This window comes from Trichophyton benhamiae, assembly GCF_000151125.1.
Source record: "Trichophyton benhamiae CBS 112371 chromosome Unknown contix01456_5.r1.exp, whole genome shotgun sequence".
NCBI classification, from domain to species: domain Eukaryota; kingdom Fungi; phylum Ascomycota; class Eurotiomycetes; order Onygenales; family Arthrodermataceae; genus Trichophyton; species Trichophyton benhamiae.
Window position 1 is genome coordinate 241,767 of NW_003315080.1, and position 27,363 is coordinate 269,129.

General features: G+C 51.0%; 15 protein-coding genes across 15 annotated transcripts; 7 read left to right on the forward strand and 8 right to left on the reverse strand.

Moving 5' to 3' along the window:
* Positions 1 to 32: 32 nt before the first annotated feature.
* On the reverse strand, positions 33 to 1,608 carry ARB_03080 (uncharacterized protein; the record flags this gene model as incomplete). Its single annotated transcript, XM_003010333.1, has 2 exons — positions 33 to 1,296; positions 1,451 to 1,608. The coding sequence occupies 2 exons, from the start codon at positions 1,606 to 1,608 to the stop codon at positions 33 to 35; spliced, it is 1,422 nt and encodes a 473-aa protein (XP_003010379.1).
* A 1,387-nt stretch (positions 1,609 to 2,995) lies between these two features.
* ARB_03081 (gliotoxin biosynthesis protein GliK) lies at positions 2,996 to 3,553 on the reverse strand (the record flags this gene model as incomplete). Its single annotated transcript, XM_003010334.1, has 1 exon — positions 2,996 to 3,553. The coding sequence occupies one exon, from the start codon at positions 3,551 to 3,553 to the stop codon at positions 2,996 to 2,998; it is 558 nt and encodes a 185-aa protein (XP_003010380.1).
* Positions 3,554 to 4,000: 447 nt separating this feature from the next.
* On the forward strand, positions 4,001 to 5,674 carry ARB_03082 (uncharacterized protein; the record flags this gene model as incomplete). Its single annotated transcript, XM_003010335.1, has 1 exon — positions 4,001 to 5,674. The coding sequence occupies one exon, from the start codon at positions 4,001 to 4,003 to the stop codon at positions 5,672 to 5,674; it is 1,674 nt and encodes a 557-aa protein (XP_003010381.1).
* Positions 5,675 to 5,989: 315 nt separating this feature from the next.
* On the reverse strand, positions 5,990 to 8,401 carry ARB_03083 (ABC multidrug transporter, putative; the record flags this gene model as incomplete). Its single annotated transcript, XM_003010336.1, has 5 exons — positions 5,990 to 6,265; positions 6,437 to 6,937; positions 6,988 to 7,330; positions 7,391 to 7,963; positions 8,031 to 8,401. The coding sequence occupies 5 exons, from the start codon at positions 8,399 to 8,401 to the stop codon at positions 5,990 to 5,992; spliced, it is 2,064 nt and encodes a 687-aa protein (XP_003010382.1).
* Positions 8,402 to 9,034: 633 nt separating this feature from the next.
* ARB_03084 (aminotransferase GliI) lies at positions 9,035 to 11,966 on the forward strand (the record flags this gene model as incomplete). The annotated part of the gene is made up of 6 exons (XM_003010337.1): positions 9,035 to 9,229; positions 9,291 to 9,495; positions 9,566 to 9,978; positions 10,055 to 10,481; positions 10,631 to 11,325; positions 11,523 to 11,966. 6 exons carry the CDS (start codon positions 9,035 to 9,037, stop codon positions 11,964 to 11,966), a joined length of 2,379 nt encoding a protein of 792 aa, XP_003010383.1.
* A 263-nt stretch (positions 11,967 to 12,229) lies between these two features.
* ARB_03085 (uncharacterized protein) lies at positions 12,230 to 14,076 on the reverse strand (the record flags this gene model as incomplete). Its single annotated transcript, XM_003010338.1, has 6 exons — positions 12,230 to 12,431; positions 12,494 to 12,716; positions 12,771 to 13,415; positions 13,545 to 13,632; positions 13,691 to 13,825; positions 13,885 to 14,076. The coding sequence occupies 6 exons, from the start codon at positions 14,074 to 14,076 to the stop codon at positions 12,230 to 12,232; spliced, it is 1,485 nt and encodes a 494-aa protein (XP_003010384.1).
* A 150-nt stretch (positions 14,077 to 14,226) lies between these two features.
* ARB_03086 (thioredoxin reductase GliT) lies at positions 14,227 to 15,257 on the reverse strand (the record flags this gene model as incomplete). Its single annotated transcript, XM_003010339.1, has 2 exons — positions 14,227 to 14,788; positions 14,839 to 15,257. The coding sequence occupies 2 exons, from the start codon at positions 15,255 to 15,257 to the stop codon at positions 14,227 to 14,229; spliced, it is 981 nt and encodes a 326-aa protein (XP_003010385.1).
* A 259-nt stretch (positions 15,258 to 15,516) lies between these two features.
* ARB_03087 (CmcJ-like methyltransferase, putative) lies at positions 15,517 to 16,478 on the forward strand (the record flags this gene model as incomplete). The annotated part of the gene is made up of 3 exons (XM_003010340.1): positions 15,517 to 15,927; positions 16,090 to 16,142; positions 16,202 to 16,478. The coding sequence occupies 3 exons, from the start codon at positions 15,517 to 15,519 to the stop codon at positions 16,476 to 16,478; spliced, it is 741 nt and encodes a 246-aa protein (XP_003010386.1).
* A 472-nt stretch (positions 16,479 to 16,950) lies between these two features.
* On the forward strand, positions 16,951 to 18,153 carry ARB_03088 (uncharacterized protein; the record flags this gene model as incomplete). The annotated part of the gene is made up of 3 exons (XM_003010341.1): positions 16,951 to 17,489; positions 17,525 to 17,685; positions 17,837 to 18,153. 3 exons carry the CDS (start codon positions 16,951 to 16,953, stop codon positions 18,151 to 18,153), a joined length of 1,017 nt encoding a protein of 338 aa, XP_003010387.1.
* Positions 18,154 to 18,217: 64 nt separating this feature from the next.
* ARB_03089 (uncharacterized protein) lies at positions 18,218 to 18,715 on the reverse strand (the record flags this gene model as incomplete). The annotated part of the gene is made up of 1 exon (XM_003010342.1): positions 18,218 to 18,715. One exon carries the CDS (start codon positions 18,713 to 18,715, stop codon positions 18,218 to 18,220), a length of 498 nt encoding a protein of 165 aa, XP_003010388.1.
* Positions 18,716 to 18,824: 109 nt separating this feature from the next.
* ARB_03090 (uncharacterized protein) lies at positions 18,825 to 19,268 on the reverse strand (the record flags this gene model as incomplete). Its single annotated transcript, XM_003010343.1, has 1 exon — positions 18,825 to 19,268. The coding sequence occupies one exon, from the start codon at positions 19,266 to 19,268 to the stop codon at positions 18,825 to 18,827; it is 444 nt and encodes a 147-aa protein (XP_003010389.1).
* Positions 19,269 to 19,532: 264 nt separating this feature from the next.
* ARB_03091 (O-methyltransferase GliM) lies at positions 19,533 to 20,883 on the forward strand (the record flags this gene model as incomplete). Its single annotated transcript, XM_003010344.1, has 2 exons — positions 19,533 to 19,797; positions 19,850 to 20,883. The coding sequence occupies 2 exons, from the start codon at positions 19,533 to 19,535 to the stop codon at positions 20,881 to 20,883; spliced, it is 1,299 nt and encodes a 432-aa protein (XP_003010390.1).
* Positions 20,884 to 21,047: 164 nt separating this feature from the next.
* ARB_03092 (glutathione S-transferase GliG) lies at positions 21,048 to 21,944 on the forward strand (the record flags this gene model as incomplete). Its single annotated transcript, XM_003010345.1, has 3 exons — positions 21,048 to 21,123; positions 21,183 to 21,489; positions 21,689 to 21,944. The coding sequence occupies 3 exons, from the start codon at positions 21,048 to 21,050 to the stop codon at positions 21,942 to 21,944; spliced, it is 639 nt and encodes a 212-aa protein (XP_003010391.1).
* Positions 21,945 to 22,077: 133 nt separating this feature from the next.
* ARB_03093 (cytochrome P450 oxidoreductase GliC) lies at positions 22,078 to 23,731 on the reverse strand (the record flags this gene model as incomplete). The annotated part of the gene is made up of 3 exons (XM_003010346.1): positions 22,078 to 23,302; positions 23,365 to 23,552; positions 23,606 to 23,731. The coding sequence occupies 3 exons, from the start codon at positions 23,729 to 23,731 to the stop codon at positions 22,078 to 22,080; spliced, it is 1,539 nt and encodes a 512-aa protein (XP_003010392.1).
* Positions 23,732 to 23,985: 254 nt separating this feature from the next.
* Positions 23,986 to 25,423, forward strand: ARB_03094 (uncharacterized protein; the record flags this gene model as incomplete). Its single annotated transcript, XM_003010347.1, has 3 exons — positions 23,986 to 24,205; positions 24,302 to 24,461; positions 24,523 to 25,423. 3 exons carry the CDS (start codon positions 23,986 to 23,988, stop codon positions 25,421 to 25,423), a joined length of 1,281 nt encoding a protein of 426 aa, XP_003010393.1.
* Positions 25,424 to 27,363: the final 1,940 nt, after the last annotated feature.

Here is a 27,363-nt window from a genome sequence, read left to right on the forward strand (position 1 = left end):
CAAAATACACTTTTCTTTGGATTATTATGGTATTAGAGGGTGGAAGATAGCTTGCCCACACGCTCTTCTAGCTTTGTGCAGGGGTTGGGTTCTAGGGTAATGGAATCCCGAAGAGTGGTGAGAACTTGTAGACACCGCTGTAGCTCACGTTGAAGTAAATAAGACCGAAGTTCCAGTTGTTCATCCTGGCTGATTTGAAACGACCCGAACCGGAGATTAGGCAGCACGTTTCCACCGCTGTTGCCGCGAGATAGGGATTTGCAGGCTCCAATATTTGTGAGACCTCCCATACTGCCTATGACGCTAGCACGATCGCTGTCCGAGGGGTCCTGCCCCACACTGCGTTCAAAAAGAGTGACGATTTGTTCTATGGCAATGAGAAGTAGCATGGCGCAGTTGGATCGTTCCTTGTGTGCACCTTGGCTTAGGAGCCGTGAAATTTCTGCAAGGGTGACTTTGTTGGTATGCATGACCACGTCCAGCGCGATAACACCTCTCTGAATGTGATGTTCTAGAAACTCCACTATTCGGTTACAACTTAGGATAGTCCAGCTTCGATAGTTGTATTGTTGTTGACGAAGTCGTCCACTTGTAAACTCGCTGTCACATTCCGTCACAGGTACATTTTCGGTATACTGGAACGCGGAACGGCTCGGGTAAGACCTTGAAGGATCAAGGTGGACGGAACGCCTCTTCTTAGTGGATGGTGTTGCTGGGGTAGGAGCAGGAGTCTCCAATGAACAGATGGGGAGATCCATCGGATGAAAATCATGAATGTGGAGATCTAAGTCGGGTAGATCTAAGTCTGGGAGATCTGGTAGGTCTAGGGGAAGCATTCCGGCGTCTATATAAGGGGTGGTGTGCACGGGACTTTGAGTGTGAGAGTCCCCAGCGGCCTGGCTGTGGCACCGGGACGACCGACTAGGGTCATGTTCGGAAGACATCAATTGACTGGGTAAAATGAAAAGCTCTGCGGAATCAAACGGATTGAGGGACTTGTCGGTAGAAGGATTGGTCCAGTCCGCATACATCCCTACAGGGGACTTGGGGGTGTTTGCGTCAAAGAATTGACCAGCGTCAGCCGCGTTTGGTTTGTCACCAAATTCGGGACGAGAATTGGGCTCGTCAGGCTCGGTGGCCGTGGTTTGGGTGGTGGTCTGCGCGTCTGTGTCGCCTTCGGCGTCTTGTGGCAGCACCATTGCAGATTCAGATCGCGGGGTTTGGACAGTTTTCTCCGCCGAGTTCGCCCGAGATGGCTTATTTGCTCGAGCTCGGATTCCTGGTACCTTCCCGACCCTGGATACTGCATAGACACACTCATACTGCAGGTTGCTACAGCGAGTGCAGCCGGTTCTTTCGCCGCTGCATCGCACCTGGGCAATCTTATCAGTATATCAAAACGAATGATGGGGACTAGATATCAAATACTATGGATTTAAAAGTTGTTTACCTTTGCTGCATGGCATTGGTTACAGGCCGACCGCCATCGCACGGGCTTTCCTGATGAGTCTGGCCTGCAAGGGCAAGGTCAGCAAAAAGGAGATGAACGAGCTCAGGATAGAATGGGCTAACGAACCGCTCGGTCGTGGTGGTGGCGGTAGAAGACATATTCCTTATGATGGGAGATATGGCTGCGTGGCGTAGAGTGTTTCTTTTCTCCTAGACAAGTGATGATAGCTTCTGATAGCTTCTTCGCCTACGGGGGGAGGACCCTTGGTAATTCTTATAGGACTGCAGGCCGAGGTCGTGAACCCGTTTTCTCGTCCGCTCGAAGACACCGATAAGGACGAAGGGAGGAATTCTCAGCCTGCGGCTGGAGATATCTTCCCCCAGCCAAAAATAAAGCACCGTCATTTGGTTCAGCCCTGCCAAAGATGGAGACGCAATCCTCCGAGGTCAGTCATGCTGCGTCTCGGGATGCATCATGGCAGCCAAGCAATGCCCTCCAGGACAATAATGGACCTGTCTAAGGGGCCCATCACACAGCCAGAGCCTGAGTAGTCATAATTAATGGCCAGCATGTTGAGCAACCCCCTTTCCCGGTAGATCAGGATGGCCAGCGAGGCATCAGCCAAAAAAAAAAAATAAAAGAAAAAAAAAAGCAGTATAGAGAACGAGGGGCATCCATAACACGCATCGAGCCACGCTGCACGCCCGCCGGCCGCTCACCCTCGCATCCTCTCGCTGTCCTGGCGTCCCTGGCCGTCCCCTGCTGGCCGTTTGTTTTGCTGCGTGTTAAGCGAGAAATATGCAGAAGCTGAAGGCAGTCGTCAAGATTCCCCAAATAGGAAATCGGTGACTAAGCAGGCTAAACGTCGATCCTGAATTTCTTTTTTACGGCTTCAAACTTCAACTTCAACTTCATCTCTCTTTGGTTCTTGGAGACGGCGTTGCTTCTGCTGCTAACTAGTTGACTAGCGTGATACGCAGGCTACACTGTGAGATACATGAGGATGCATGTTTAACCTTGGTCCAGGAGCAGGGCTGTAGGCCGATTCAAAACGTTTACCGCCTACATGATCACCGGTTCAGTGATCGACCGGGCATCAAGCATTTACGAGAATACGCTGCGAGCAGGCTGCAATACGCTGAAAGTATGGTGGAAAAATGAAAATAGACTTGTCTTGCTTCATCTCTTCACTGATCTAAGCCGTCTCCTCGTCCCCAGATGCCTGCCCATATTGTATCATGGAGCCACCACATAGCCAGCATGGCGAAGCGGACCAGGGCCCGCACTGCAGGAGGAACGTGGCCGTCTTTGCCCGGCCCGGTGCGTGCAGTGGAGTGGGTGAGAGTGCTGAGCAGAGACATGACTGGAGTCCAGAAGGCCAGGAAGATAGCTGCCCCCATGCACTCCCACACTGTGAACGGCGGCTGATAGCAGGGATACTTTTGGCGAATACGCTCAATGTAGGATGGTGGAAAGTTCGCGGCCTGGGCCCCATCAAGAATAAGACCCTTGAAGGATCGAGAGCGGGGAGGCAGGAATGTTAGCTTATTTTGTGTTGATCGCCAGGACTTCGAGACGGAGAGAAAAGGAGGGAGGGAAGAAAGAAATTATGAGACTCACAAGATATCGTTCTGTGGGTCGAGCTTCCGGCCACCGTTCCATGGTACTGACCAGCGTCAAGACACGTATTTGATCCCCCCAGCGTTGGCGGTGGGCTGGATGGACTGGCTGCGCGGCCACCAGAGCCTCGTCGTAGGCAATTCCGCCCCCTTCTGAACCGATGATCTCGATCCATTGCGCCCACGTTATTAAGTAGGCCGTTCCGCAGAGGACCTCGTCGTCGTCGACGCCGTTCTCCACTGCCTTCTCCGTCGCTGGCTTGTACTTGGTGATGGAGGCATAGCACGGCTCCCGGTATGGGAATCCTGCACTGGACATGGCCAGCCGCCAGCCAGCGACCTTAACGGCAACAGCCGCCCGCGGTGTCATGCCGCGATCTTCACGGAAGGTTTTGGCCGAAAGGTTCGATCCATAAGCCAAGTACCAGACCAGCCGCTCCTTCTCGGCCTCGGCCTTGGGCAGCGGCGAGGGTGATACAAACATCGCCGCAAAGGGGAATTTCCACGACTCAACCAACCAAAGGACAGGGGCAAAACAACCAAACAATGAAATGCTAAATGCTGACAGATTTATTACGTCGATTCGTTGTCTGTTACCCTGCAGTCCTCTATTTTTCTTCCTTCCCTCTCACGGCGCTATTTCTATTCAAAAAGGAAGAGGGCGGCTGCGTAACCTTCGGAGACCGTGGGAGCTTGTTGATTGATAGCTAGCCTGTCCTTCGGTCACCGGGGGTGGCCTTATCACAATTGGATTGTATCGAAATGAAGGTAGGGTATCCAGGCGCGGCCGCGTGCGACCTTTGTTGTAGCTTTTCGTAGTTTTCCACCGTTTGCTGGTTTTCTTTCATCTCTCTGCTTCTCCTTCTTCCAACCGCACTCTTCTCCGCAAGTCCTCTCCCCTTTTATATCAGACACCTACACAAGAGCAAGAATGGAAGAGACGCGGTCCGCCGACGACGGCCAGCGTGAAGAGAAGCCGCCAACTACTCGCGGGACCCGGTTCTGGCTGGTATTTGTCTCGCTCTGCTTTGCATCCTTCGTTGCATCCCTGGACATAACAGCTATCACTACTGCCCTGCCAACAATCACCCGCGAGCTCCACGGCGAAGAAAACTATGTCTGGATCGCGAACTCGTATACGCTGGCGTCGGCCGTTGTCCAGCCTCTTACTGGGCAGGTCTCGAACATTATCGGCCGTCGAAACCCCATGATAGCCATGGTCTGCCTCTTCGCGCTGGGCAGCGGCCTCTGTGGTGGCGCGACCTCGACAGCCATGATGATTGCCGGGAGAACAATCCAGGGGCTCGGTGCTGGCGGCATTCTGCTTCTCCTAGATGTTATCGTAAGCGACCTTGTTCCCCTCCGCCAGCGAGCTCAGTATGTCGGTATCGCACTCTCTACCTGCGCACTGGGAACATCCTTGGGACCGTTGATAGGGGGCGTCCTAGTCGAGCATGCTAGTTGGAGATGGGTTTTCTACATTAACCTTCCATTTTCGGCCTTGGCCCTGTTATCACTTGTTCTCTGCCTCAGAGTCCAGCACCAACGAGAAGCAACATGGAAACGAGCTTTAGCTCGCGTCGATTGGATTGGAAATGCCATCTTCATTGTCGCTATCTGTGCTATTATGTACGCCCTAGTCATTGGTGGTGCCATTTATCCATGGTCCTCCTACCATGTTCTCGTCCCCCTTATCCTAGGAGCTGTTGGATGGGCTCTATTCCATATCTTTGAAGCATCCCCTTACTGCCTGGAACCCACCATGCCCCCTCGTTTATTCCGGAACAGGACCTCGATGGGTGCATACGTCCTCTCCTTTCTTGGAGCGATGTTGATGCAGTGGATAGTCTATTTTCTAGCCTTCTTCTTCCAGTCCGTTATGAGCCAATCCACCACTATGTCGGGAGTTTCTGTCATACCCTTCACTGGGTTTCTTATACCATCCGCCATCCTAGGGGGTGTCATCATATCCAAAACAGGAGCCTATCGCCCCTTACATTGGGCTGGATTTGCCATCATCTCCATTTGCATGGGGCTCTTCAGTACCTGGTCTGTTCGCACCTCTCGCGCTGAATGGGTCACCCTACAGTGCCTCGTAGGTATTGGCAATGGCTTCCTGCTAACTAGTATTCTCCCTGCAATACAAGGCGCTCTTCCGGAATCAGACAATGCCACAGCAACTTCTGCCTATGCTTTTCTTCGAAGCTTTGGTTTCGTCTGGGGTGTTGCTATCCCAGCTGTTGTTTTCAATGGTCAAGTCGATCGCTTCCTGGGTAAGGTCGGTGATCCAGCCCTACGTGACAAGCTCGCCCGCGGCGGCGCATATTCTCTAGTAGGAACTTCATTTTTTGAAGGTCTAGGGTCCGAAAAGGGTGCAGTACAATCGGTTTACACAGACAGTCTGAGAACAGTATGGCAGGTTGGCATGGCCTTTGGGTTGCTTGGTTTTGTCCTTGTCGGGGTCCAGAAACATATTGAGTTACGTACCACTCTGGAGACCGACTTTGGACTAGAAGAGACTCCCCAGCAAAGAGATACAACAGCAGAAAATGGAGCTGCCACAACGAACGAACCAGCGGAGGCAACAACCTCAAAGGCCCAGTGAGGTTTGAAACCTTGTACAGACGAACCATCATGACTATCTTCTCGTGTTCTTTTATGAAGATAGCACTATTTCACATATTAGATCCATCCATTACGTTTTAAGCCACTGCATGTCCTGGATTAGGTGATGTTAACAGGAACTAGTATTTAATAATTTTCCCCTTTCTCGCATACAAGTCTATTCCGAACTTGATTGTACATACGAAATCCAGTCAAATAGAAGAAGACACCATGCATTTTAATACTTCAAGAAGCATCAATGAAGAAAAGAACAAAATATAGAACTGGACATATTAAAACAGGGCAAAGAATGAGATTATTCAGGGGATATCAGCAAATTTCCATCATTCTCACTGTCGGCCTTGACCTTTGCCTTCGTCTGCTTCTCCCACATTTGGCTATACATCCCATTTGCAGACAGCAGTTCGGTATGGGTACCTTTCTCAACAACACGTCCTTGGTGTAGAACGATGATCTGATCTGCTTTGGTGATCGTAGACAGTCGGTGACTGGGGTAGAAAAGATTAGACTCCGTATCTCGAGTAAAAAGTTGCAGTGACTTACGCAATGGTGATGCTTGTTCGGCCTTTGGCTATTTTCTCAAGAGCCCCTTGGATCTGACGCTCCGTCTGGGAGTCTAGTGAAGCCGTAGCTTCGTCAAGGAGCAATATCTGAGGAGATCTGAGGAAGGTCCTTGCAATAGTTATCTGCCAAGGTCAGTCAGGGTACGAGTCCTGAGTAAATACTTATGTTAATAACTTACTCTCTGCTTCTCCCCACCGGAAAGCCGCAGCCCTCGTTCACCAACTTTTGTCTCATAGCCATCTGGGAAGCTCATTATCCGATCATGGATACTAGCAGCCCTGCAGGCTTCGTATACCTGTTCCATAGTAGCTTCTGGTCGTGCGTATAACAGGTTATAGAGCACAGTGTCGTTGAAGAGGATTGCATCTTGTGGTACAACACCCAAATGGCTGCGTAGACTTGCAATGGTCATATCACGAACGTCCATGCCGTCCACTTGGACAGACCCCCCTGCAACGTCGTAAAATCGGAACAGCAGCTTTAAGATAGTGGATTTCCCGCTACCACTTTCTCCAACTATTGCGGTTGAAGTGCCAGGCTCCACAACAAAGCTAACATCTCGAAGCGCCGGGCGGCGTTCATCATAGGCAAAATTGATATTCTTGAATTCTACTTTACCTTTGCAGTAGTTTAGCGGCATAGCATTGTTCCCGTCCTGAATCAGGGGCTTCTCCTTGAACTGTATTGAAGTTAGCATTAGTACTGTCTCGCGGTCATTACTAGACTTACTAGAGCCAACATTCGTTCTGCATCAATCAGATTGTTCTGAACTTGCGTGTAAAAGCTTCCAAAGAAGTTTAGAGGAGCTTGCAACTGAGCCAGATATGTGATCAAAGTAACAAACATAGAAACTTTCTGCATATCAGCGGATATCTGATAAGCACATAGTAGACAGACGATGGCAACCCCTGCTGTAAATAGCAGGTTCTGGGTAGCATTCAGCATGTTTAGGGAGAAGAATACAAAGTACTCAGCGCCCTGGAAGGATTTGATCAGTCCATTGAATCGGCTGAGCTCATTGGGAACTGCTGAATTGTGGTGAACCGTTTCGTAAGACATTAGAGCATCCGTCCTACCAGGCATTTGTTAGATCCTGCAATTCAATGATTGTAGAAAAGGATTAATATCTTACTTTGCAGCTTCCATTTCACGTTCACGGTTTACCATCTCACGTCTTGCTCGGCCACGGTATTTTGCCATGTAGATAGTGACGAATAGATATAACCAGGTAACGGAGATGACAATCAAAGCATAAAAGGCCCCGAATTCAATCAAGAAGTACAAGGCAGCAATCCACAAGTCAGCCACCATGGGGAACAGCTGGAATATCAGGCCGTCCAAAAATGTATTCAAGGCACTCCCTTTGCTTAGTGCACTCATGACCTCGCCGATCCGCTTGCCAAGATGGAATTCAAGGGAGAGGGAGAGGACATGTTCGAATGCTGAAGATGTGAGTCTCCTGTATGTTGACTGGCTGACACTGATCCACAGAAGGGCTCTAATGGATCCAATAACACCTTGCTGACCCTGTAGTCCCCTCAAGATGAGATAGATTGCAAGCTGCTTGTAAGGAATTGTACCAGACCCAAGGGAGGCAACGACGAAACCTAACTGGCGTGGCACCAAGATATTGACTATGCGTTGAAGAATCAAAAGGAAAAAGCAAAATACTGCGCGAAGCTGCAATCTCCGTGAGTCTGATGGCCTATAGGTGTTTCCATTAGCATGGTGAGGAAAAATGAGAGCTGTTTGGGGGGTTGGCTATCACTGACCAGAGGTATGGAAAGAGGGTGCTAAAGCCGACAACGTAGTCCAGCCATCCTCCATGCTGCGCATCACGTACTGGCTTCGCAGCAATTTCGCCTAGCAGAGGGTCGGTCTCACCAAGTTTGATATGGGACCACGCATACATAGGTTGGAGATAGATAGCAGCCATGGCGACAAAGAATCCCATTCTAAGCATGAGAAGACCTAGTTGAACACTTTCCATCCCGGAGTTAACAGGATCTTTTCCAAATTGGAAGCAGAACATGGCAATTTGAAGTGCCTCCGTGACTGCGGCAAGTATCCATGCATGGGCGTGAGATAGGGACGGAGAGAACGGCTCATCGGGGTCTGGTAGTAGCCCAGCAACAAGGAACATTACGACCGCGATATTCGATGCCTAATAATGTTAGATTATCAAAAGGAAGCAGTAGGAGCTAGGTTGGGTACCATGTATTCCTTATTAATCCACCATGCTTCTGACTTGAAGCCCTTGCTGAGGTGAAGGCCAATGATGCCTATGAATATTACCTGGAAAGCGTTAGAACCTCTATCCAGCACTTGAGATTGTATATTTTAACAAACCAGATTGACACATTGCAGCAATTGAAGCCAGAATATGGCTGTGAAGGCCGTTTTACGGGTCTTCTTGTACCATGGTGTTGCGGCGCCTTCTTCCTTCTTTTGACAGAGGGCGATGGCGAGCCTAGAAAAGAGGTATGATAGATAGATGGAAGCTGGATAGGCCCAGCACAACGCCAGTGTGAGAGTGGCCACTTGCATTTTCAGATGTGTATATTCTTGAAACCTGTAAAGAAGCTTGACTTCCAAATATTTTCGAGGGGAGGGTCCGTTTTGATAGCTTCAGGGGCATGCTGCTCGGTAGCCGAGAGGCCTCCGGGGAGCCACCGCTTCGGCCCCTGAAGAATGGATATATGATGGGATGTTACCAGCATATCTGAGGCTGCGAGAAAAGCATAAACAAGTGCAAAATAGTGAATAATCGAATAAAATGGCTGGGGCGGGACTATCGAAGCGCGGTGCGGCTAATGTCGACAAGATCATGCCGGGGATAAGTGCTGCTTTGCTCGAAAGAACGAAGCCCACTGCTCCCCGTATTGATCTCTCCACTGCCGAGAACTGGCTGCTGCGAGACGAGATCATCGAATTAACCAAAGATGGCATACGAGATGGACTGAAGCCTCATGTACGATGTCTGAAAGTATCCAACGTGTGGTTGTTGTGGTTGTTTCTAACCCCTTTCCTAGCATCTCTCGTATCCCAACGAATTTGCGGGTGACGCCGACCTTATCAAGGCTCTGGCAGCTTTCTTCAATAAATACTTCCATCCTCATATCCCCGTTGAGCCTGACCATGTTGCAACCGCGCCAGGGGCAGCGACTTGTCTGAATACTTTTCTCTACAACACCTGCGAGCCGGGAGAAGGAGTCCTCGTACCCGCCCCCTTTTGGAGTAAGTCCTCCTGGGAGAAAAGAAAAGGGGGAGAGGTAAGAAGAGAAAACCGTCCTAACAGCTTTGATAGATGGATTCGACTGGCTTTTCACTGCTCGGTCGTCTGCAGTGCCGGTAATGGTTCATGTCGAGAAGAGTGAAGATACCCTCACTGCTCAACTGATCCCAGCCCTTGAAAAGGCGTACAGCGAGTCCAAAATCCCGATTCGAGGCCTTTTGCTCACTAACCCTCATAACCCCTTCGGCCAGTGTTATCCAAAGTCTGTACTGGAGGACTGCATCAAATTCTGTCATGGCAAAGGTATTCATTACATTTCAGACGAGGTCTATGCGCTCTCGTCATTTGAGAATCCTGAGATCCCAGACGCTGCGCCTTTTGTGTCTGCACTGCAAATCGATGTAGCCAGGCTCGGCTGCGATCTTTCGCGAGTGCACACCTTCTGGAGTACCAGTAAGGACTTTGGTTCAAATGGATTCCGGGTGGTTAGTACTCCGTTTCCCACTTCCTTTGATTGTGGCCGTTGGTCTAACAGCTGGATAGGGGTGCAGCGTAACCCAGGCGAATAAGGAGATGCATGTTGCCCTCGCTCTAGCTTCCAACACAGAGACAAGCAGCCTTGCTGCAGTCGCTTCAACAGCACTTCTCACATCACCGAAGCTGCCAGATCTTCTACAGTTGAACTCCCAACGCCTGAAGGAGGCATATACTACCATCACAGACTTCTTTAAGAGAAAGGGTATTCGCTACATTCCTGTGAATTCAGCGCCTTATGTGTTTGCACGACTGGTGCCAAACGCACAATCTTGGGAGGAAGAAAGCTTTATGATCGGTCAGTTAAAGCTAGCTGGCGTCGTCGTTAGCAGTGGCAAGGCGTACCATGTTAATGAAGAAGAGAAAGGATGGTGCAGGATGACATTTGCGCTGGAGAGATCCAGGTTGGAGGAAGCCATTAAGCGCATGGAGACTGTCATCGGCCAACAGGAACGTAATTAGTTCGGTAGCCGGCCGGAGAGCCCCTTATACGATGTCATTAGATATATAAATCATAACATTCAGTATGTTTCGCTTGATATTCTCCGTACATCTATCTGCAAGGATACCCTTTGCCCACGATGGGAGCCCTTAGCAATAAAGATCTGCACCCGGCAAACGGCTCGATCATTCCACATCTGCTACTCCTAGCAGCGCAGTTACTGATTCTCGCCGGCCCTCGTCAGCTCCCCGGACGCCGAATAGTAGCTGCGACGGTAATTCTCACGCTGGCAGTGGTAGCCCAATGCAATCGATTTACCAACAACCCAGGACTTGCCAACCTCTTCGCCCTGGCGTGGCCTCACTGGCTCTCGGCTTTGGAAAAGACCGTTTTTGCATCCCCAGGAGGACCCGAAAATGATCTATGGAGAATAGACCGTGCCACTAGAGAAGCTATTGCATGGCCAGCTCTGGGTTGGAGGAAGATAAAATGGGCAGTGACCATTCTGCTGAATCTCAGGGGTATCAGATGGAGCTACCAGGTCAAAAATGTTCCTCCGGTTGCAGGTTTGGACCGTATGAGCCGTGTACGATTCCTGATATGGCGTCTTACTGAGTTCGCCTTGGTTATATTGATGGCGGACCTGGTTTCACAGATGGGTCGCCGTCTTTTCTTCAGCAATGCTGCTGGCGTTGTGGGAACTCTGGACTCCAAGTATATCACTGTCAGCGACCATCGATTGGGATGGAGCTTCCTGAAGGCCTTGACTTTTGGACTGGGGCCATACTACTTTATCAACATGCAATATCTTGTTGTCTCCATTGTGGCCGTAGCGTTGGGTATCAGTCGACCATCAGTGAGTCTCAGCCCGTTATATGGGAGGCGGATAAATAAACACTGATGCTGACGATAACTTAACATAACAGGACTGGCCACCACTGTTTGGTAAATTGAAAGAAGCCACCACTGTGAGAAACTTCTGGGGTATATTCTGGCATCAAATGCTACGCAGGGTTCGTCTTTTCAGCGTCCTCTTCATGGCCGAACAGACAGCTGACAAGCCAAAAGTCTCTTAGCACGATCACCGGCGCCTTTGTCGATGCTGTAGGCATCCACCGGGGCACAAACGCATCCTCCTATACCCAGCTTTGGCTGGCCTTCACCATCTCGGGTGTGATGCATGCTCTTTCACAGTTGTTGATGCCTCGACCGGCAAACATCACACCCGGCGAGATCGTTATTGGCATCTTCCTCTTCTTCCCTTGTCAGGCGGCGATGATCACAGCTGAGGACTTCGTCATCTGGCTGTGGAAGAAGCGTCTCGGCCTGCAGACGCCACTATGGGCGCCGGCCGTGGGCTATGTCTGGGTTGTCTGCGCTCTCTGGTTCTCGCTCCCCTTTGCGGGCGATGCCATGGTCCGTTTGAAGATGGGAGAGGTGTCTCCGCTGCCCTTTACGCTGGCGGCTCCTCTAGTCCGCATGATCCCGGTTCCATAACTGTTTGGTATTGATTAACTAGATCTCCAGAAAGTGGGTTAGTTATGGAGGATTTAGTGACGTTTTGCCTAGTCGAGGCTTGTTTCCAGTTAAATGATTTGGATAGTTATTTAGACTGCATCCTTCGTTGATACTCAAAATTAGCCCCTTTTAACTAAGTTCCCCTTGTTTCAAGCTCTTCCATTTGGCAGCAAGTTTTTGAAAATAAACTACAACAATTCTTTTTTGCATAAATAGCCATTAAGTTGATGCTAATTTCTATACTAAGTTCTGCTGCGGATCAAGATCTCGGTCTCCGGGGCCGCCATCATCTGGGCCTCAATTGCAAAATCCTCCGGACGGTCTCCAGCGGGACGAGGCTGCGCCCAGTCGAAATCATAGCCCATCAGGAGCTTTCCGAGAACCAGCTTGATCTTGCGGACGGCGTAGAATCGCCCTGGACAGGCATGGTTGCCGTAGCCAAACCTGTGGAGAGGACATCAGCCTACAATCAACCCTTCAGACCCGAGGACAGTTACACAACTTACTGAAGGAATTTCTGGTCGATGGTAGATGCCAGCCATCGATGGCTTTCTCCTTGTTTCTGTCGATATCGGGCAAACCTGAATCCGTCGAATCGGTGGGCGTCTTCGTAGTTGTCCGGGTCATAGTGGACAGCCAGAGCTGGTGCAATAATGTTCGTGCCCCTGGGCAGAGTCAGGCCATCGTGGAATCTGAACTGCTCGTCCATCACTGTTCGAGCCACCGTCACTATGCGGGCCGTCAGCATGCTCGATGATACCATAAGATTCGGTAATTACTCACAAGAGCCAGCAGGATGCAATCTCATGGTCTCACGGATGAAACTGTCCATTAACGCCATCTGCGAGAGGGCTTTATCGGTCCATCCTCCATGTCTGTCGATGACAGTAGCAATCTCCTGACGGATAGGCTCGAGATACTCGCGGTATGCGAGAATGTTGATCAGACACTGCGTAACTCCTACACCGGAGGCGCTGCTCGCTGCAAATGTAAGGTGAAGCATATGATATGCCTGGTGCAGAGGCTCATCGTCCCCAGGGAAAGAAGGTGGCGTGTCGAGTGTCCATTGCAGGGCGTCTTGATATTTAGAAGACGCTTCTTTATCCTGACGACGGGCATGTATATGGGGAAGAAGCAGCTTTGCAGCAGCATCTCGATCCCTGAGATGGAACCAAATGGTGAGCCTGGCGACGAGTTTCCGTAGCGGTCCCAGGTTGATGAAATTCCAGAAGATACCGTGCAGGAAGAGTGATCGAGAGAATCCGGTTGTGATCGAGAGATACTCTTCATCCCGACAGAGCTCTTTTCCAACGAGGATCCGGTTCGTTGTTCGATGGACAATGGAAGCAACGATGTTAGAAACATTGAATTTCTTCCAGTCTGTATCGTCGTTAGCATTTGAATGGTTTGTTCGGTAGATATGGAAGTCTTGCCAGAAACTACCCCTATCTCCTTGTCTATCGCGAAACCTGCCTCTTCAGCCAAAAGGGGGGTCAATTTCGCTGTAATGTATTAGCATACTCCCATATAATCAGTTAACTCAGCGATCAGACGTACTGAGTTGAGGATTCAAATGCTTTACTACGACGTCGATCTCCGTTGTGCTGGTGTAGAGATGGCCAACAGAGGCCTCCATATTGAGCCCCTAAAATAGGACATATTTAGTCCGGAAGTCCAGAAACTTTGGGCAGGTAAAAACATACATCACTGAGGGCCTGGAAGAAACTCAGGCTCTTTGGGCTCGCTCGTTTGATGTCTTCGAGGTATTTTGACGGAAGAACGACGTATTCATGGCCGAACACCGTCGTAGCAAAGGGCTTTCCCAGCGCTTTATTGAACTATTGGCCATCGTCAGCGATTTGAATTAATAGTCGACATGAATGGAGTGCAGTCTGACCTTCTCATATCCTATCTTTGCATATCTAGGAAGATCAAAGCGAGTTGACTTTTGCCAGCTGAAAAATGTCCAAAGTCGCGATTTGCCCAGGCGTGTGAATCCAAGATGGGTGCTTTTACCCCTGAGCGAGACGGCAACAATGACAAACAGCCCGAACAAGAGAGCCGTGGATAGAGGGTCGGATAGATGCATTCTTGTGGAAGAGTAGAATGAATGAACTACGTTTAACAAATAATCTAGTTACTAAATGGGGGTTTAATGTATCTTGTATTTATTAACAGCCTGCGATCTAGTTCGGACGCCGAAGCCCTACATAGCAACAGCCGAAGGATATAACACATCTCAGGCTGCAGGATTCACAGGCTTCGACCAATTCTCAGCGTTTACTTGCATTTGGACACCACCGGCCGCAAAGGCACCCATGACAACGGCCTGGGTGCCGATTTTGAACTGCGAGCCTGCATCACCGGCGACAAATACCCCGGACACGCTGGTCTCGTTGAACGGAAAATTTGTCTTGATATGGCCTTCTGGAGTCATTTCGACGCCCAACTGCTCTGCAAATGGCCCACGGACTTTGGTCAGCGGTCGGTGGACGACTATGCCAACTGTTTCTGAGGTGCCGTCGGTAAAGTGAATATCTAGAGATCGCTTGGGCTGATTCTGAACCAGTTTGGAGAAACTGCGTGCTTCGGCCTGGAAACCGCAGGGTCCTAGGGCAGACTGGATCTCATCTGCGAGCTCGGCATTACCGTTTGTGTAGATGGTGACGTTGGTGGACAGATTTCGGGCCTGGAAAGCGAGGTGTCTGGCAGCATGTAGATTGGCATCTCCATCGATGGCAAAGACGCCGGCCTTTGCACATCCTCTCTCTTCGTAGCCACGGTGAACCAGGCAGTGGACACTATTGCATGTTAGTGGCAATTGTTGAGCATACAGACAACAATAACGTACATTCCCTTGGTCCAGCATTCGTCAAATCCAGGGATCTTGGGAAGCTGATCTTCCACCCCCATGGCCAGAATCACCTTCTTCCCTAGCCAGGAACGCTGCTTGTCGTCCCAAACGCAGAACTTGCCCTCGTTTGGCCCTTCGGTGAGCTTTGTCACCTTTTCAAGCTTGACATCTGCAAACTCGACGGTGTTGTATTTGGACTGGATGTTGAGTATGGTTTGTTCGCGGAAGCGTTTCGGATCCTGGCTGTCCCATGTAGGAATCGTAGCTAGATGGGGAGCCTGGTCGTTACGGTGGATGCCTTGATCGAACACAACCGCGGTGTGCAGTGTACGGACAAGACTGAGGGCTGCGGAGAGGCCTGCCATGCCTCCGCCGATGATGAGGCAGTCATAGAGGGGGGTATCTTGAGCGGCCATGGTGGTAGATGCTTGTATTGCAGTTAGCCAGTGCTGTAGTGTGTCTTCCAGCCTGCTCTACGGCATGGAGGGCGTAATATAGACCCGTATATCAAAGACCGGCCACCGATCGGCTTCCCAGGACCAGATGCTAGGAACCCCCGAAGCCGACGAGGAGACATACAAAAACATGAACATATTCCGTAGTTTCTTGAGCTGATAAACTCCATTAACCACTTCATTGACAGTATTTTTTTGGTCTCCATTATCCACGGACACAATGGCGGCCCAGTATCCAGCTCAGATGAACTTCCTCGCTCCTCGCAAGCCAGAGGATGGGCCTACCTTCTACCGATCCGCAGCCGCAGAGGGATTTGAGACCAGCAACTTCCACCAAGAGCCGTATAGTGTCACTGTAACGGATGCCCGGCCACAGAGAGATTCCTTCCAGCTAGACACCCACGGGTTTGCCTTCGCCGTGGACCCAGAGGGCAGCCAGCCAGAGGTGTTGGAGGCCATCCGCGCAGGCGACAAGGAGACCGTCCAGAAGCTCTACTACCCGCTGGTTGAGAAGCTGATCAAAGACCACACCGGAGCATCAAGGGTATTCATATTTGACCATACCGTCCGACGCCGGGAGGCCTCTTTGGCAGGCAAGAACCCCAACGGCCGTGAGCAGCCTGCGGGCACAGTAAGTGTTTCCATCTGATATCAGACGTTCATCGATCCAGGCTGACTTGAAGCAGGTCCACTGCGACCAGTGAGTAGACGGACAGTCCTCGCAGACAGTTATCATGGTATTAATTGAGTCTACTACAGGTCTCCTCTCGGTGCTCGCAGGCGAGTCTACCAGCATCTCCCCGAGGAGGCAGACGAGCTGCTTAAGGGGCGGGCTCGAATCGTCAAGTGTGTACCCCCCCGGGCATTTTTCAGGGGTAAGCCAAACTGATATAAGGGGTAAATAGTGTCTGGCGCCCGCTAAAGGGCCCCGTCCTCGACTGGCCGCTGGCTGTGATGGACTGCACGACGCTGCAGAAGGCCGATATCCATCCAACAAAGCTGTATCGCGGCCGCTTCGAGCTGCGCGGCGAGACGGTCAGCATCAGCCACAACGCCGGACAGCACTGGTACTATCTCGACAGGCAGCAGACGGACGAGATCACCATGATCAAGATCTGGGACAGCAAGGACGTTGCCGGACACAGTGAGTTCTTTTTCTTTCTGTTCTTTTGCACCGGCTGACGTGAATTCAGTGTGCGCTCACTGCGCCTTTCAGCATCCTGAGACCCCTGAAGACGCTCCGTTGCGCGAGAGTGTCGAAGTGAGATGTTTGATATTCAGCGACGAGTAGATTTATTCGCAGAAGTCGTGTGTTAGATATAATATTATGAATTCTTTTAGCATAAGTGATGATATTTGATCTTGTTGTCTTTGACTTGGATATCTCGTAGTTAAGAAGATCCACCAGCCACCCCCTGAAAGCACTGCAGTATAGCTAATGAGCTGGGAATTTAGTTAAACACTCTAGTTAAGGATGCGGTTAGTTAAAGATTCAGTTCAGTTGAAGAATGCGATATCAATCATCAAGTACTCCTCGTAACTGAATTGTTGGTTCATTATTTTGTATGTGTGGCTATTCTACTCTATAACTAGGCTATCATGCCTTCTCGTCGAATGCAATCTGGGATACGACGCCCACCGCGGCCAGAGATCCATGGCTCATCGACATGCTGGCGGCCTTGATGGGCATGCCGCAGTCACCGGTAGCAAAGCAGCCGCGGGTGGTCGTCTCGCTGAAGGGCTGCGTAGTCTTGAACTCGGTGCCCTGGGGAGACAGCTCCAGGTTGAGATTATGTTCGAACCCGAGCACGGGGGTCGTCTTCATCGCGTGGACGAGGAAGCCCTCTGTCTTGTTGGCCCCGTCCTGCATCTCGACCTTGACGGGGATGCCGTCCGTCTTGTGCAGCTGCTTCAGGGGCCGGTTGTCCAGGCTGAGCCACTGGTCCTTCTCGACGGCCGGGCGGAGCTGCTCGGCCAGCTCGTCGTTCGCGTTCGTATAGATGGTGACCGTCTTCGCCAGGTTGTGTGCCAGCCGCGCGAGATGCTCAGCGGGCTTGGGGTTGCCCGTCGGTCCGATGGCCAGGACGCCCACGGAGTCGGCGCCTCGCTCTTCGAAGCCGTGGCAGAAGAGACAGTGGTAGCTCCACAGCCGGTTAGCACAGAACAGCATCTCGCAACGGAGGGGGCCTCCACGTACATCGATCTGGGCCAGCAGTCGGCGTATCCAGGCAGGTCTGGGATCTCGTCCTTGACGCCCGTCGCCAGCACCAGCTTGCGGCCTCTCCAGACCTTCCCGGCGGCGTCAGTGGCCTCGAACTCGCCCGAGTCCAGCTGCCACACCTTGCGCAGGGCGACGTCCGCCAGCGTGACGGTGTTGTAGCGGCCCTCGGTGAGCTCGCGGCGGGCAGCAGCGCGGTAGTCCCGGGGCTGCGAGTGGTCCCAGGTCGAGACGTTGTGCATATGCTCCGTCAGGCTGTTGCGGTAGGCCTGCGAGTCGAAGACGACGGCGGTGCGGACGGCGCGGCAGAGGCCCAGAGCAGCTGCGAGGCCGGCTGGGCCGCCGCCGACGATGAGACAGTCAAAGAGAGTGGCCATTGCTGTTTACTCTGAAGCTGACGATGGTGAATCTATGTCGTTATCGTGGGTTGCTGAGAGCTGGAGAGTGCCTACAAGGGCGTTGGGCGCCTTTTATATGTTGATGACTCTCACGATGCGGCTCCAGCTTCAACTTCACCACCGGCGGCCGACGCGGGGAGCAAAAGCACCAGAGGGAATAAAGAAGACGGAGAAAAAGAAAAAGGCCGACATGGAAGGTCGAGAGCCAGTTAAATCTCGCCGGTCTATGCATGGCAGCTAACAGCTACTATCTATGGAGTTGGATGTCTATCTATGATGGGCTCGGTATCCTGATAGCATCGCATTCAGGGGCAGCTCTCCTCCTCGTACGCCAGATTCTTCCACCTCCCGCGCTCCAGACGGGCTGCTACGGCCGCTGCGACTCCCTCACCCATCGCCAGGGCCTTGAGGAGCGTCCGCTGGCCCAGAGATGCGCAGTCGCCGCCGGCATATACCCCGTCCATGCTCGTCATGTAAGGGACCCGCGCTGAGATGCGTATAGCCCCTGACTCGGTCAGCTCGAGCCGCAGCTGGCGGGCAAAGGGGTCGTTGCCCTTGAGCTGTGCGGCCCGGCGGTGGTAGAGGAGCGCCTTTTCACTCTTCCCGCCGTCGAGCTGGACGGTGACGCCGTGCGGTGAGTCGGCGTCCGGCTGGATCTCCTGGATGTACGCGGATTCGACGGTGATCGCTGCATCGGGGGACACTCGAGACAGCAGCTCCTGGGCCAGCTCGGGGTCTCCATGCGTGTAGATCCGTACAGCAGAGGCATACTGGCGGATCTGCCAGACGGCGTGGAGGGCCATGGTCAGCTCGGCCAGGTCGCCCACGGCCAGGACGGCGACAGGGACCCGGCCGTGCTTCCCTTCAGACGGATGCATCAGTCTAGTTTGGTCAGTATAACAGCACGGTGGATTACGACATGAAGACGATGATGAGAGAGGTAGAGGCATACATTCGTTGCTGCTGCCAGCAGGTTTGATACCCAGCAATATCAGGCATGACTTCTTCTGCACCGTCAGCCAGGATAAGGAGTCTGCCGGGCCAGACATTCCCCCCGGCATCTTCCGCCTCGAACAGACCGTTGGGTAGTCGCCTCACTTCTGTTATTCTCTTTCTCTCGACTGTGACCGGCAGTGTTTTGCTCGTTTCTTGCTGCAATAGGTGGAAGAGCTCGCGGTTCTTAAGCACGCCCGGCAGTGAGGATTCCCCTACTTCACTACCGGGACTGGAGACAGGCTTATTTCCAACAAAAAGAGTCACTCGGTGGTGCGCTTTGCCTAGCTCCCATGCTGCATTCGAGCCTGCAGGTCCGCCGCCAATGATCAAAACATCCGCTGGTAACTCCGATTCATCCATGGTATCCAATATCAGAACGCCTGCCCTTCTTCCTTTCTTCCCTGCCTTGGAACTTGGTCCTTTTAACCAGTCTTATCAGTTATATGGCCAGCTTCGCTCTCCTTTTGCCCCATGGCGCTTCGGTCTCCGGTGCAACGCCGAAGGGATCCAGCAGCCGTACACCTGGCAGGAAAAGGAAGACTATATTTTGGCCGACTCGGTGCCTCCTAATCAGTTGATTTGATCAGACCTCATCAACAATCAGCATCACATACCACACTAACCATGGTTGCAATCACCAATCCCGCAATAACGGCCGTTGAGCGATCCTCCCTTGAATCTACTCTAAAGACCCTGATCAGCCAGGTCGAGGCAACGCGGAATGCTCTTCTGGAAAATGGCCAAAGGGGCTTGCTTCAAACCCTCCACACAGACAAAGATCTGCCAGACTCTGCTGTTGAGGCCCTCGCTGGCAAGGCCATCAACATCCTACACGAGACTAAACAGCTCCTTGAGCCTGGCCATCTAGTCCTTGCCGACCACTTCCTGGGTAAGTCACTCATATTTATTCATATTTCTTTCCAAGTGCTAACCTTTCGTAGGATACGTCAGCACCAAGTGCCTTTGTGCTGCCGTCGAGCTGAAACTCGTTGATATCCTTGCAAATGCCGGAGAAGAAGGCTTGACTATAGCCGAGCTGGCAGATGCTAGTGAAGCAAACCCAGACAGACTGCAACAGATCATGCACGTCTTACACAACAACCATATCTTTGAGTACGACCCAGTGTCGCATCGGTACCGCAATAACCGTATCTCAGCCCTCCTCCATACCACCCATTGGACACAGTGGCACAACTGGGTCGACCTCTACGGCAACGAGTTTTATGACATTGCTCGAGGAATCCCCCAGTCCATTCGCCGTGACGAGAAGAAATGGGGAGCCCAAATCAACTTCAATACCTCCGATGATATGTTCACCTACTTCCAGGCACAAGGCTGGTTGCCACGCCTTCATAGAACCCTTGGCGGAGGTGCTATCGCCCAAGCACCTGGCATCCTCGCTGATTACCCCTGGCATGAATTCGGCTCCCGGACAGTGCTAGATGTCGGCGGTGGTGGTGGTGGATTCCTAGTGTCCCTGCTCCGTGAATATCCTGACCTGAAGGGGGCGATCCTGGATCTTCCTCGCACCATTGAGCATGCCACTACTCTCTTCCACAACTCCGATGGTGCCTACTATGACCTCAGAGAGCGTGTTCCCCGCGAGAACCTCATCGGAGGTGATTTCCTCAAGTCTGTACCCTCGTTTGAAGTGTATACCATGAAATGGGTTCTTCACGACTGGAAGGATCCGGACGTGATTACCATTCTACGCTGCATTCGTGCTGCTCTGATTCCAGGCCCAGACAGCCGTTTGGTTGTTTTGGAATCAATCCTGTCCGATGGCCAATACGGACGTCTCTCTAGATACGGCGATATCAACATGATGATGACGGCCAATGGACAGGAACGCACGGAAGAGCAATGGCAGGAACTTGCTGCAGCTTCGGGATGGGAAATTTCCAAGATCTATCCCCTACGACGGTCCTGGGTTTGTGCTATTGATCTCCGGCCAAGGACCGACTGGAAGGCATAGACTGCATGGCTCCGGTGGCCGAGGGGATAGTGATATCTCGGGCAGTATTAGTCGAACTAGTATATAGAGCAGGTATAAAAACCGTGTATGGATTCACTAGATATTTTTCATTTCACTCTTCTAAATCTCGGTATCTATCTAAACAATCCCTTATTATATTCAGCATGGCTACCACTAACGGAGAAGTCGTAATGGGTGATATGGACTACGATGGCCGGGTTATCATCTACATTATCAAAGGTGAATTTCTTTCCTTCTATATCCCTGAGCCTATGCTTATGCCCGGGGTCGTTCTATAGCCGACCAAACTTCTTATATCAACTATATGAAGCCCCTGATTCTGGCAGAAGAGCTGCAGTTCCCGCATGTCCTTTCTGTCATCGATACCCGCGATGAATGGTTCTACAGCATCCATCCAGAGAGATACGTTCCCAGTCTTAAGGACGAAGATCCAGTCACCAAGGAGAAAGTCATTGTCTTTGAAAGCACTGCTTGTCTGCAGTACTTAACCGATCGTTTCGACACCGATGGTTTCTGGACTGGTCGCACCGCTGCTGAAAAGGGGGCCATCTTATCATGGACTGCATATCAGACTGCTGCCCTAGGGTATGTTCCTATCACCACGGCTATCATTATTTCTATCATTCCGACAACTAATAACGTCGTAGTCCCACGGCCAAGTACTGGCTTTACTTCAAGAAAGGATATCCCACCAGGGCTAATCCAATTGAACTCCCCCGTACAATTGAGAAGTGAGTCTGCATAGTTCAACTATTTATCTACTTTCAGCGGCTGACTTTCACAGGCTGCATGCAAATACCGTTCGACAGTGGGATATCTTGGAAAAGAGGCTAAAAGAGCCGGGTCAGGACTACATCGCTCTGAAAGACCGCCCAACTGTAGCAGATTTGTCCTATTTCCCGTTTGCGATGCCTTGGATGTTCAGCTTCTTTGGCGTAGACGTCAAGGACTGGCCACATATTCAACGCTGGGGAGAGCGGATGCTGAGCAGGCCTGCAATTAAACGAGTCTTGGAGCGTGCTCCTACCTTGGGACATTGAAATTAAAGATGTAACTAGAAGAACTTCATAGATGATCTTGGAATGCTAGTGGAATTTATCATCATAAGGAATATTCAAGTTGTTGCATTCAATTCTTATAGAAACATACGGAAACATCGTGTTTGTATACATTCTAAGTGGATAGGTTCTCCCGCCTTACACACTTAAGCTGCATATCCGGGAGCGTAATCCAAGACTCTAGGTCTCTTTTCCATTTTCCATCATCCTTAGTCGATGACTCTAGCCAGCCAAGTTCGTAGTTGATTGCCAGATGTGCTAGAAGGGTCCGAATAACTAGGTCTGCCACATACCGGCCCATACACTGCCGTGGACCAAATCCAAAACGCCAGTACTGGTATCGTAGCTCGGTAGCACGGCGCTCGAGGAAGCGGTCTGGCCGGTATGACTTGCGGTCTTCGCCCCAAAACTCGTTGCGGATATTTAGAGCGTACGTGTCAACAACAATATTCGTTCCAGCGGGAATGCAATATCCTCCAACCGTACGATCTGTAGGAGGGGACTGTGCAACTGTGAATGCAGCCAGTGGCTTGAGGCGAGCTGATTCAGATACACAGGCTGCGAGTAAGGTCGACGACGAAGCAAGGTATGCATCGCGGTTCTCAGTGGCTAGTATTTCAGCTCGAACCCTTTCCTGGATCTCTGGATGGCTAGCGAGGAAGACGAGATTCCAGGAAATGCCACCAGTTGTCACGTCCAAATTGGCAAAGAGGGCTTCATCAATTGTCTGGTACAGCTGCTCTAGTGAGATGGAACCGGCGCCAGCAGCTTCAGTCATAGATACAATGGGAAGACCGCGGTTGCTTTCTCTGCATGCTTTCTCATAAGCATTTTGGTTGAAAGCCCTCCAGCGCTGCTTGAATTGGGCAAGTTCTCTGTTTGTTGCAGTGGGCAAGTATCGAGACCAGTTCCAGCGCACAAGGCCGCCCTGTATCATCTTCTTCCATAGACGCTCACGGATGACACATAGTTCCTGTAGTTCAGTTCGCATGGCAGCATCGCATTCCCCGTAGAATATCTCAGCCACAATCCAAAATGGGAGCATCTTCAGGTCCTGGGCTGGCTGGATGCGTCCATATTTCAAATCACCAGAGGTGCTCAGTTCATCAAAGTGCTGCTGGGTATGGCGTAAAACCAAGTCCACATAAGAACCAGTTTTGTCATGCTGGAACGGGACTTCCGTCACAGCACGGAGGGCTTTCCATCGATCACGGCTAATTAGTCCAACACACTGGCCGAGGAGCTCGCTCATAAGATAGCCAGAATTGTTGTTTTCCGCCTTGGAGTGTTTATTGGAGTCCCTGAAGACGGCTTGAAGCTGATATGGCTGAGTGAGGACGCTGTTTAGAGTCAGTAAACAGGTAGGTAGTATATATGGCCAGACGATCCTGCGAGTACATACACTTCCGATTTCATGCCTGACCAGATTCGATAGATCTCTCCATGCTCCTTTTCCCACAAATCGCAGTTCTCAATACCTTGGAGGAACTTGGCGACATCTCCTTGACCATTAGGCCATTGGTAGGGGCAAGTTGGAAGGAGACGTTTGCCGTCCGTGGACAGGATGGGGTAGCGCCAACGAAGATATTTCTGCGTAGAATATTAGAATCTCTGAACATCCTAACATGCTAGAAGATACTTACGTCCAGAAACACGGACAAGACTCCAGCTGCAAAATTCTGAGTCAGTGGTGTTGTGATGAAAAAGATCACACCAGCCGCGACAGCGAGAATTGGCAAGGCAGCGTCTGTAGTAAGGAAACCCATCATGTTTGCAAAGCGGATTTTGATTAACTATGGCTCAGTAGTGGTCAGAGTAACAGCGCCTTGCTCCCAACTATAGGCGATCGTGGAGAGGCTGGTTTTGATTCCCCGGAGGCCGTAACAATGACATCGGCCACCGTAAGTCCACGGCCATGTTGGCTTGTAACACCGCAACCGGAAGAGCGATTGTTCGCATATATATGCCGTCGTGCGATAGTTAGCTGAGCATGTTAAGCACCAAGACTCTGCTTACATCCATAATGGACGAAAAGGTTGATATCGAGCGGTTGGCTCTTCGCTCAGGCCTGGTGGTGGGTGGTAGAAGCCGGAAGCGACAGATAACATACGCCTCGCTGGTCGCGTTTGCTTTATTATCGGCGGCGTCTGTACTCCTACGATCTGGAGCATTCACATATTCGAGAAACTGCACATCGCATCTGAGTCCCTTGGAGCAGGTGTTGGCGCAGGCTCCTTTGACTGGTATGGCATCAAACCCACCATGGCCCCTTAAACACATCAATCAACTGGGTAAACCACTTGGTTAACTAGTTTACATTGACTGACATGGCTGTTTAGATGGCCACAATGACTTTCCGATATGGACTCGGGCCTATTATCAGAATCACATCTACCAGGCCAACTTCACCAGCGAGGGAGATCTGTATGGCCAAGTCGACTTCCCACGCCTGCAGCAAGGACGGCTAGGTGCCCAATTCTGGAGCGCCTATGTCGAATGGTAAGACGACCCCCTGAAGCCCACCCATGGCCCGGAGAGGAGACTGTCTAACATATCGCAGTCCGAGAACTCCATACACCGCTGCTAATGATAGCGAAGATCTCTACCATGAGATAATCAGAGATAGCTTCCAGCAAATCGACCTGGTGCATCGCATGATCGAGCATTTCCCGGCGCATCTGGTCCCAGCATCATCGGCAGCCGACATCGTGCACAACTTCCGTACCTCTCCAGGAAGGATTTCCAGCCTGCTCGGCATCGAGGGACTGCACCAAATCGGCACCAGTGCCAGCGTGCTGCGCATGTATCACCGGCTCGGCGTGCGATATGCGACTCTCACGCATACATGCCACAACCACTACGCTGACAGCGAGGCCCCCTCTGCACCCCAGCATAATGGCCTCTCACCTGCCGGAGAAGCAATCGTTGCTGAGATGAATCGGCTGGGGATGATCGTGGATATCTCACATACCAGCTTCGCGACTCAGCGTGCCGTGCTGGCTCTCTCTCGGGCACCGGTCATGTACTCGCACTCGTCCGCCTACTCCGTATGCCCGCACTCGCGCAATGTACCAGACGACATCCTCAAGACCCTTCAGAAGAACGATGGGATCATAATGATAACTTTCTATCCCGAGTTCACCAACTGCGAGAGTGCAGACAAAGCCTCCCTGTCTGACGTTGCTGACCACATCCAGTACGTGGGCAACCTGATCGGCTACCGCCACGTCGGCTTAGGAAGCGATTTCGATGGAATGGCTCATGGGATGCGAGGACTGGAAGATGTCTCAAAGTACCCTGACCTTATCCAGGAACTGCTGGATCGTGGCGTCTGTGTTGATGACCTGGTCGGAGTCATTGGCGGTAATGTTCTCCGCGTTTTGGCGGCAGTCGAGGACGTAGCTCACAACTCCAGGCATATCCTGCCCCTGGAGGATGATATCAAGCCTTTCTTCAAGTAATTCACGAAATTCAACTCAGTGTCTGCCATTTTCATAACTGCTACAATAGCCTTGATATTTTGTTTCTTCAGCTGCGGATTTGGTCGTAACTAAAAGAATGCTAAACTCAAAATTCTGGATATTTAACTACTTGTGCTCAGGGGTAACTAAGAAACAAACAGTGGCGCTTCATAGCTGACAGAACTATAACTAACTCCGGCATTGAAAATATTTATTATCACCGTTTAAGTGCTCATTATCTACTCGCATCGTGACAAGTGAGATGCCAATTAGAAGAAATTAACTCATAAATTTTAAATTAACTGCAGTAATATAGGACTATCAAGAGCCTATTCACCCTTCTTAAAGACAGACTGGAGGCGCTGGAGGATGGAAATTCGTGCATGTTTGGCTGCAGCATGCACCAGGGTTGCCCAAATCACATTGACCACCAGATGGCGTACAAACACACCGGCCGTCCTGGCAGGGATGGCCACCACCGCACTATAAATCAACCTTGTTAGCACTGTAGAGGGTGGCACGGTTGTGGAGATAGTACAGGACATATATGACATACCGACAGTCCACATCTACCACAGTTAAAGGGATCAGTCTGGGTATTTGTGCATGTCCCAGAGCAGAAGGTAGTTCCTTGAGGACAGACACATTGCCCACCCTGGCATATCTTTGGGCTAGGACACTATATATTCGAAAGATTTAGTTAAAGGACCGTAGAAAGCAGGATCCTGGGGACGGAAACAAAAGCCGACGTACAATTATTCCACAGGCACCACAGTGGGAGTTATCAATTTGTAAATTTCTACATGCCCCAGCACAAAGGGTTGTACCGGGGGGGCATGCACAGTTTCCGTTTTGGCAGGTTTGCCCAGCTCCACACTGTACGGCGTTAGTTAGTTATTGACAATCAGCACGGTATGTGTTTTTAAAGAATATACAACATACCACAACCCCACAAGTGCCACAGTTGTTATTGTCATTTAGTAAATTTTTGCAAGTTCCAGAGCAAAGAGTCGAACCGGGAGGGCATTCACACTGGCCATTTTGGCAAGTTTGTCCTGGGGCACACTGTATAATTGAGGTTATTAGTTACTGGCCAAGGGTCATGGTTCAAGGATTGAATGATGTCTATCTAGACTTACAGCTTTCCCACACATTCCACAGTTAGCAATATCAGTTTGCAGATTCTTGCAGTTCCCAGAACAACTGGTTGATCCAGAAGGACACGCGCACACCCCGTCCGCACATGTTTGGCCATTGCCACACTAAAGTCTATTAGCAGGGGTTTAACTGATAGAAATAGGATACGCACTGCTTTTCCACAGGCACCACAGTTAAGAATATCACTCTTCAGGTTTTTGCAGGCGCCAGAGCAATTGACAGACCCAGCTGGGCACACACAACGGCCGTCATCGCAGATATTTCCATTACTGCACTATGAAAGCCAGTGAGGTTAGATACTGTACGTTAATATGTTCAAATTCAGCAGGAGAGATACCGCCTTCCCACAGCCACCACAGTTTTCACTATCTTTCCTGAGATTCTTGCAACTTCCGGAGCAATTCGTAGATCCTCCGGGGCAAACACATCTGCCTCCATGGCAAGCCTTCCCGCTGCCGCACTGTCGTCCAGAAGATTAGCATCAAATCCCAGAAAATTGTAGCAAAACATACCGAAGCACCACAAGCACCACAATTATTTTCGTCATTCCACAAGATTTTGCACGATCCGGAACAGTCGATCTGCCCAGGCGGACATATGCATTTCCCACCAAAGCAAATTTTTCCCTTACCGCACTATACACGTGGATATCAGCAACATGGTTGCAATCAGATATAAATTGGAAAGCCTACCGCTGTTCCACATGCACCACAGTTTTCTTTATCACTTCTCAGGTTCTTGCATGTACCTGAGCAAATGGTTGATCCGGCTGGGCAAACACA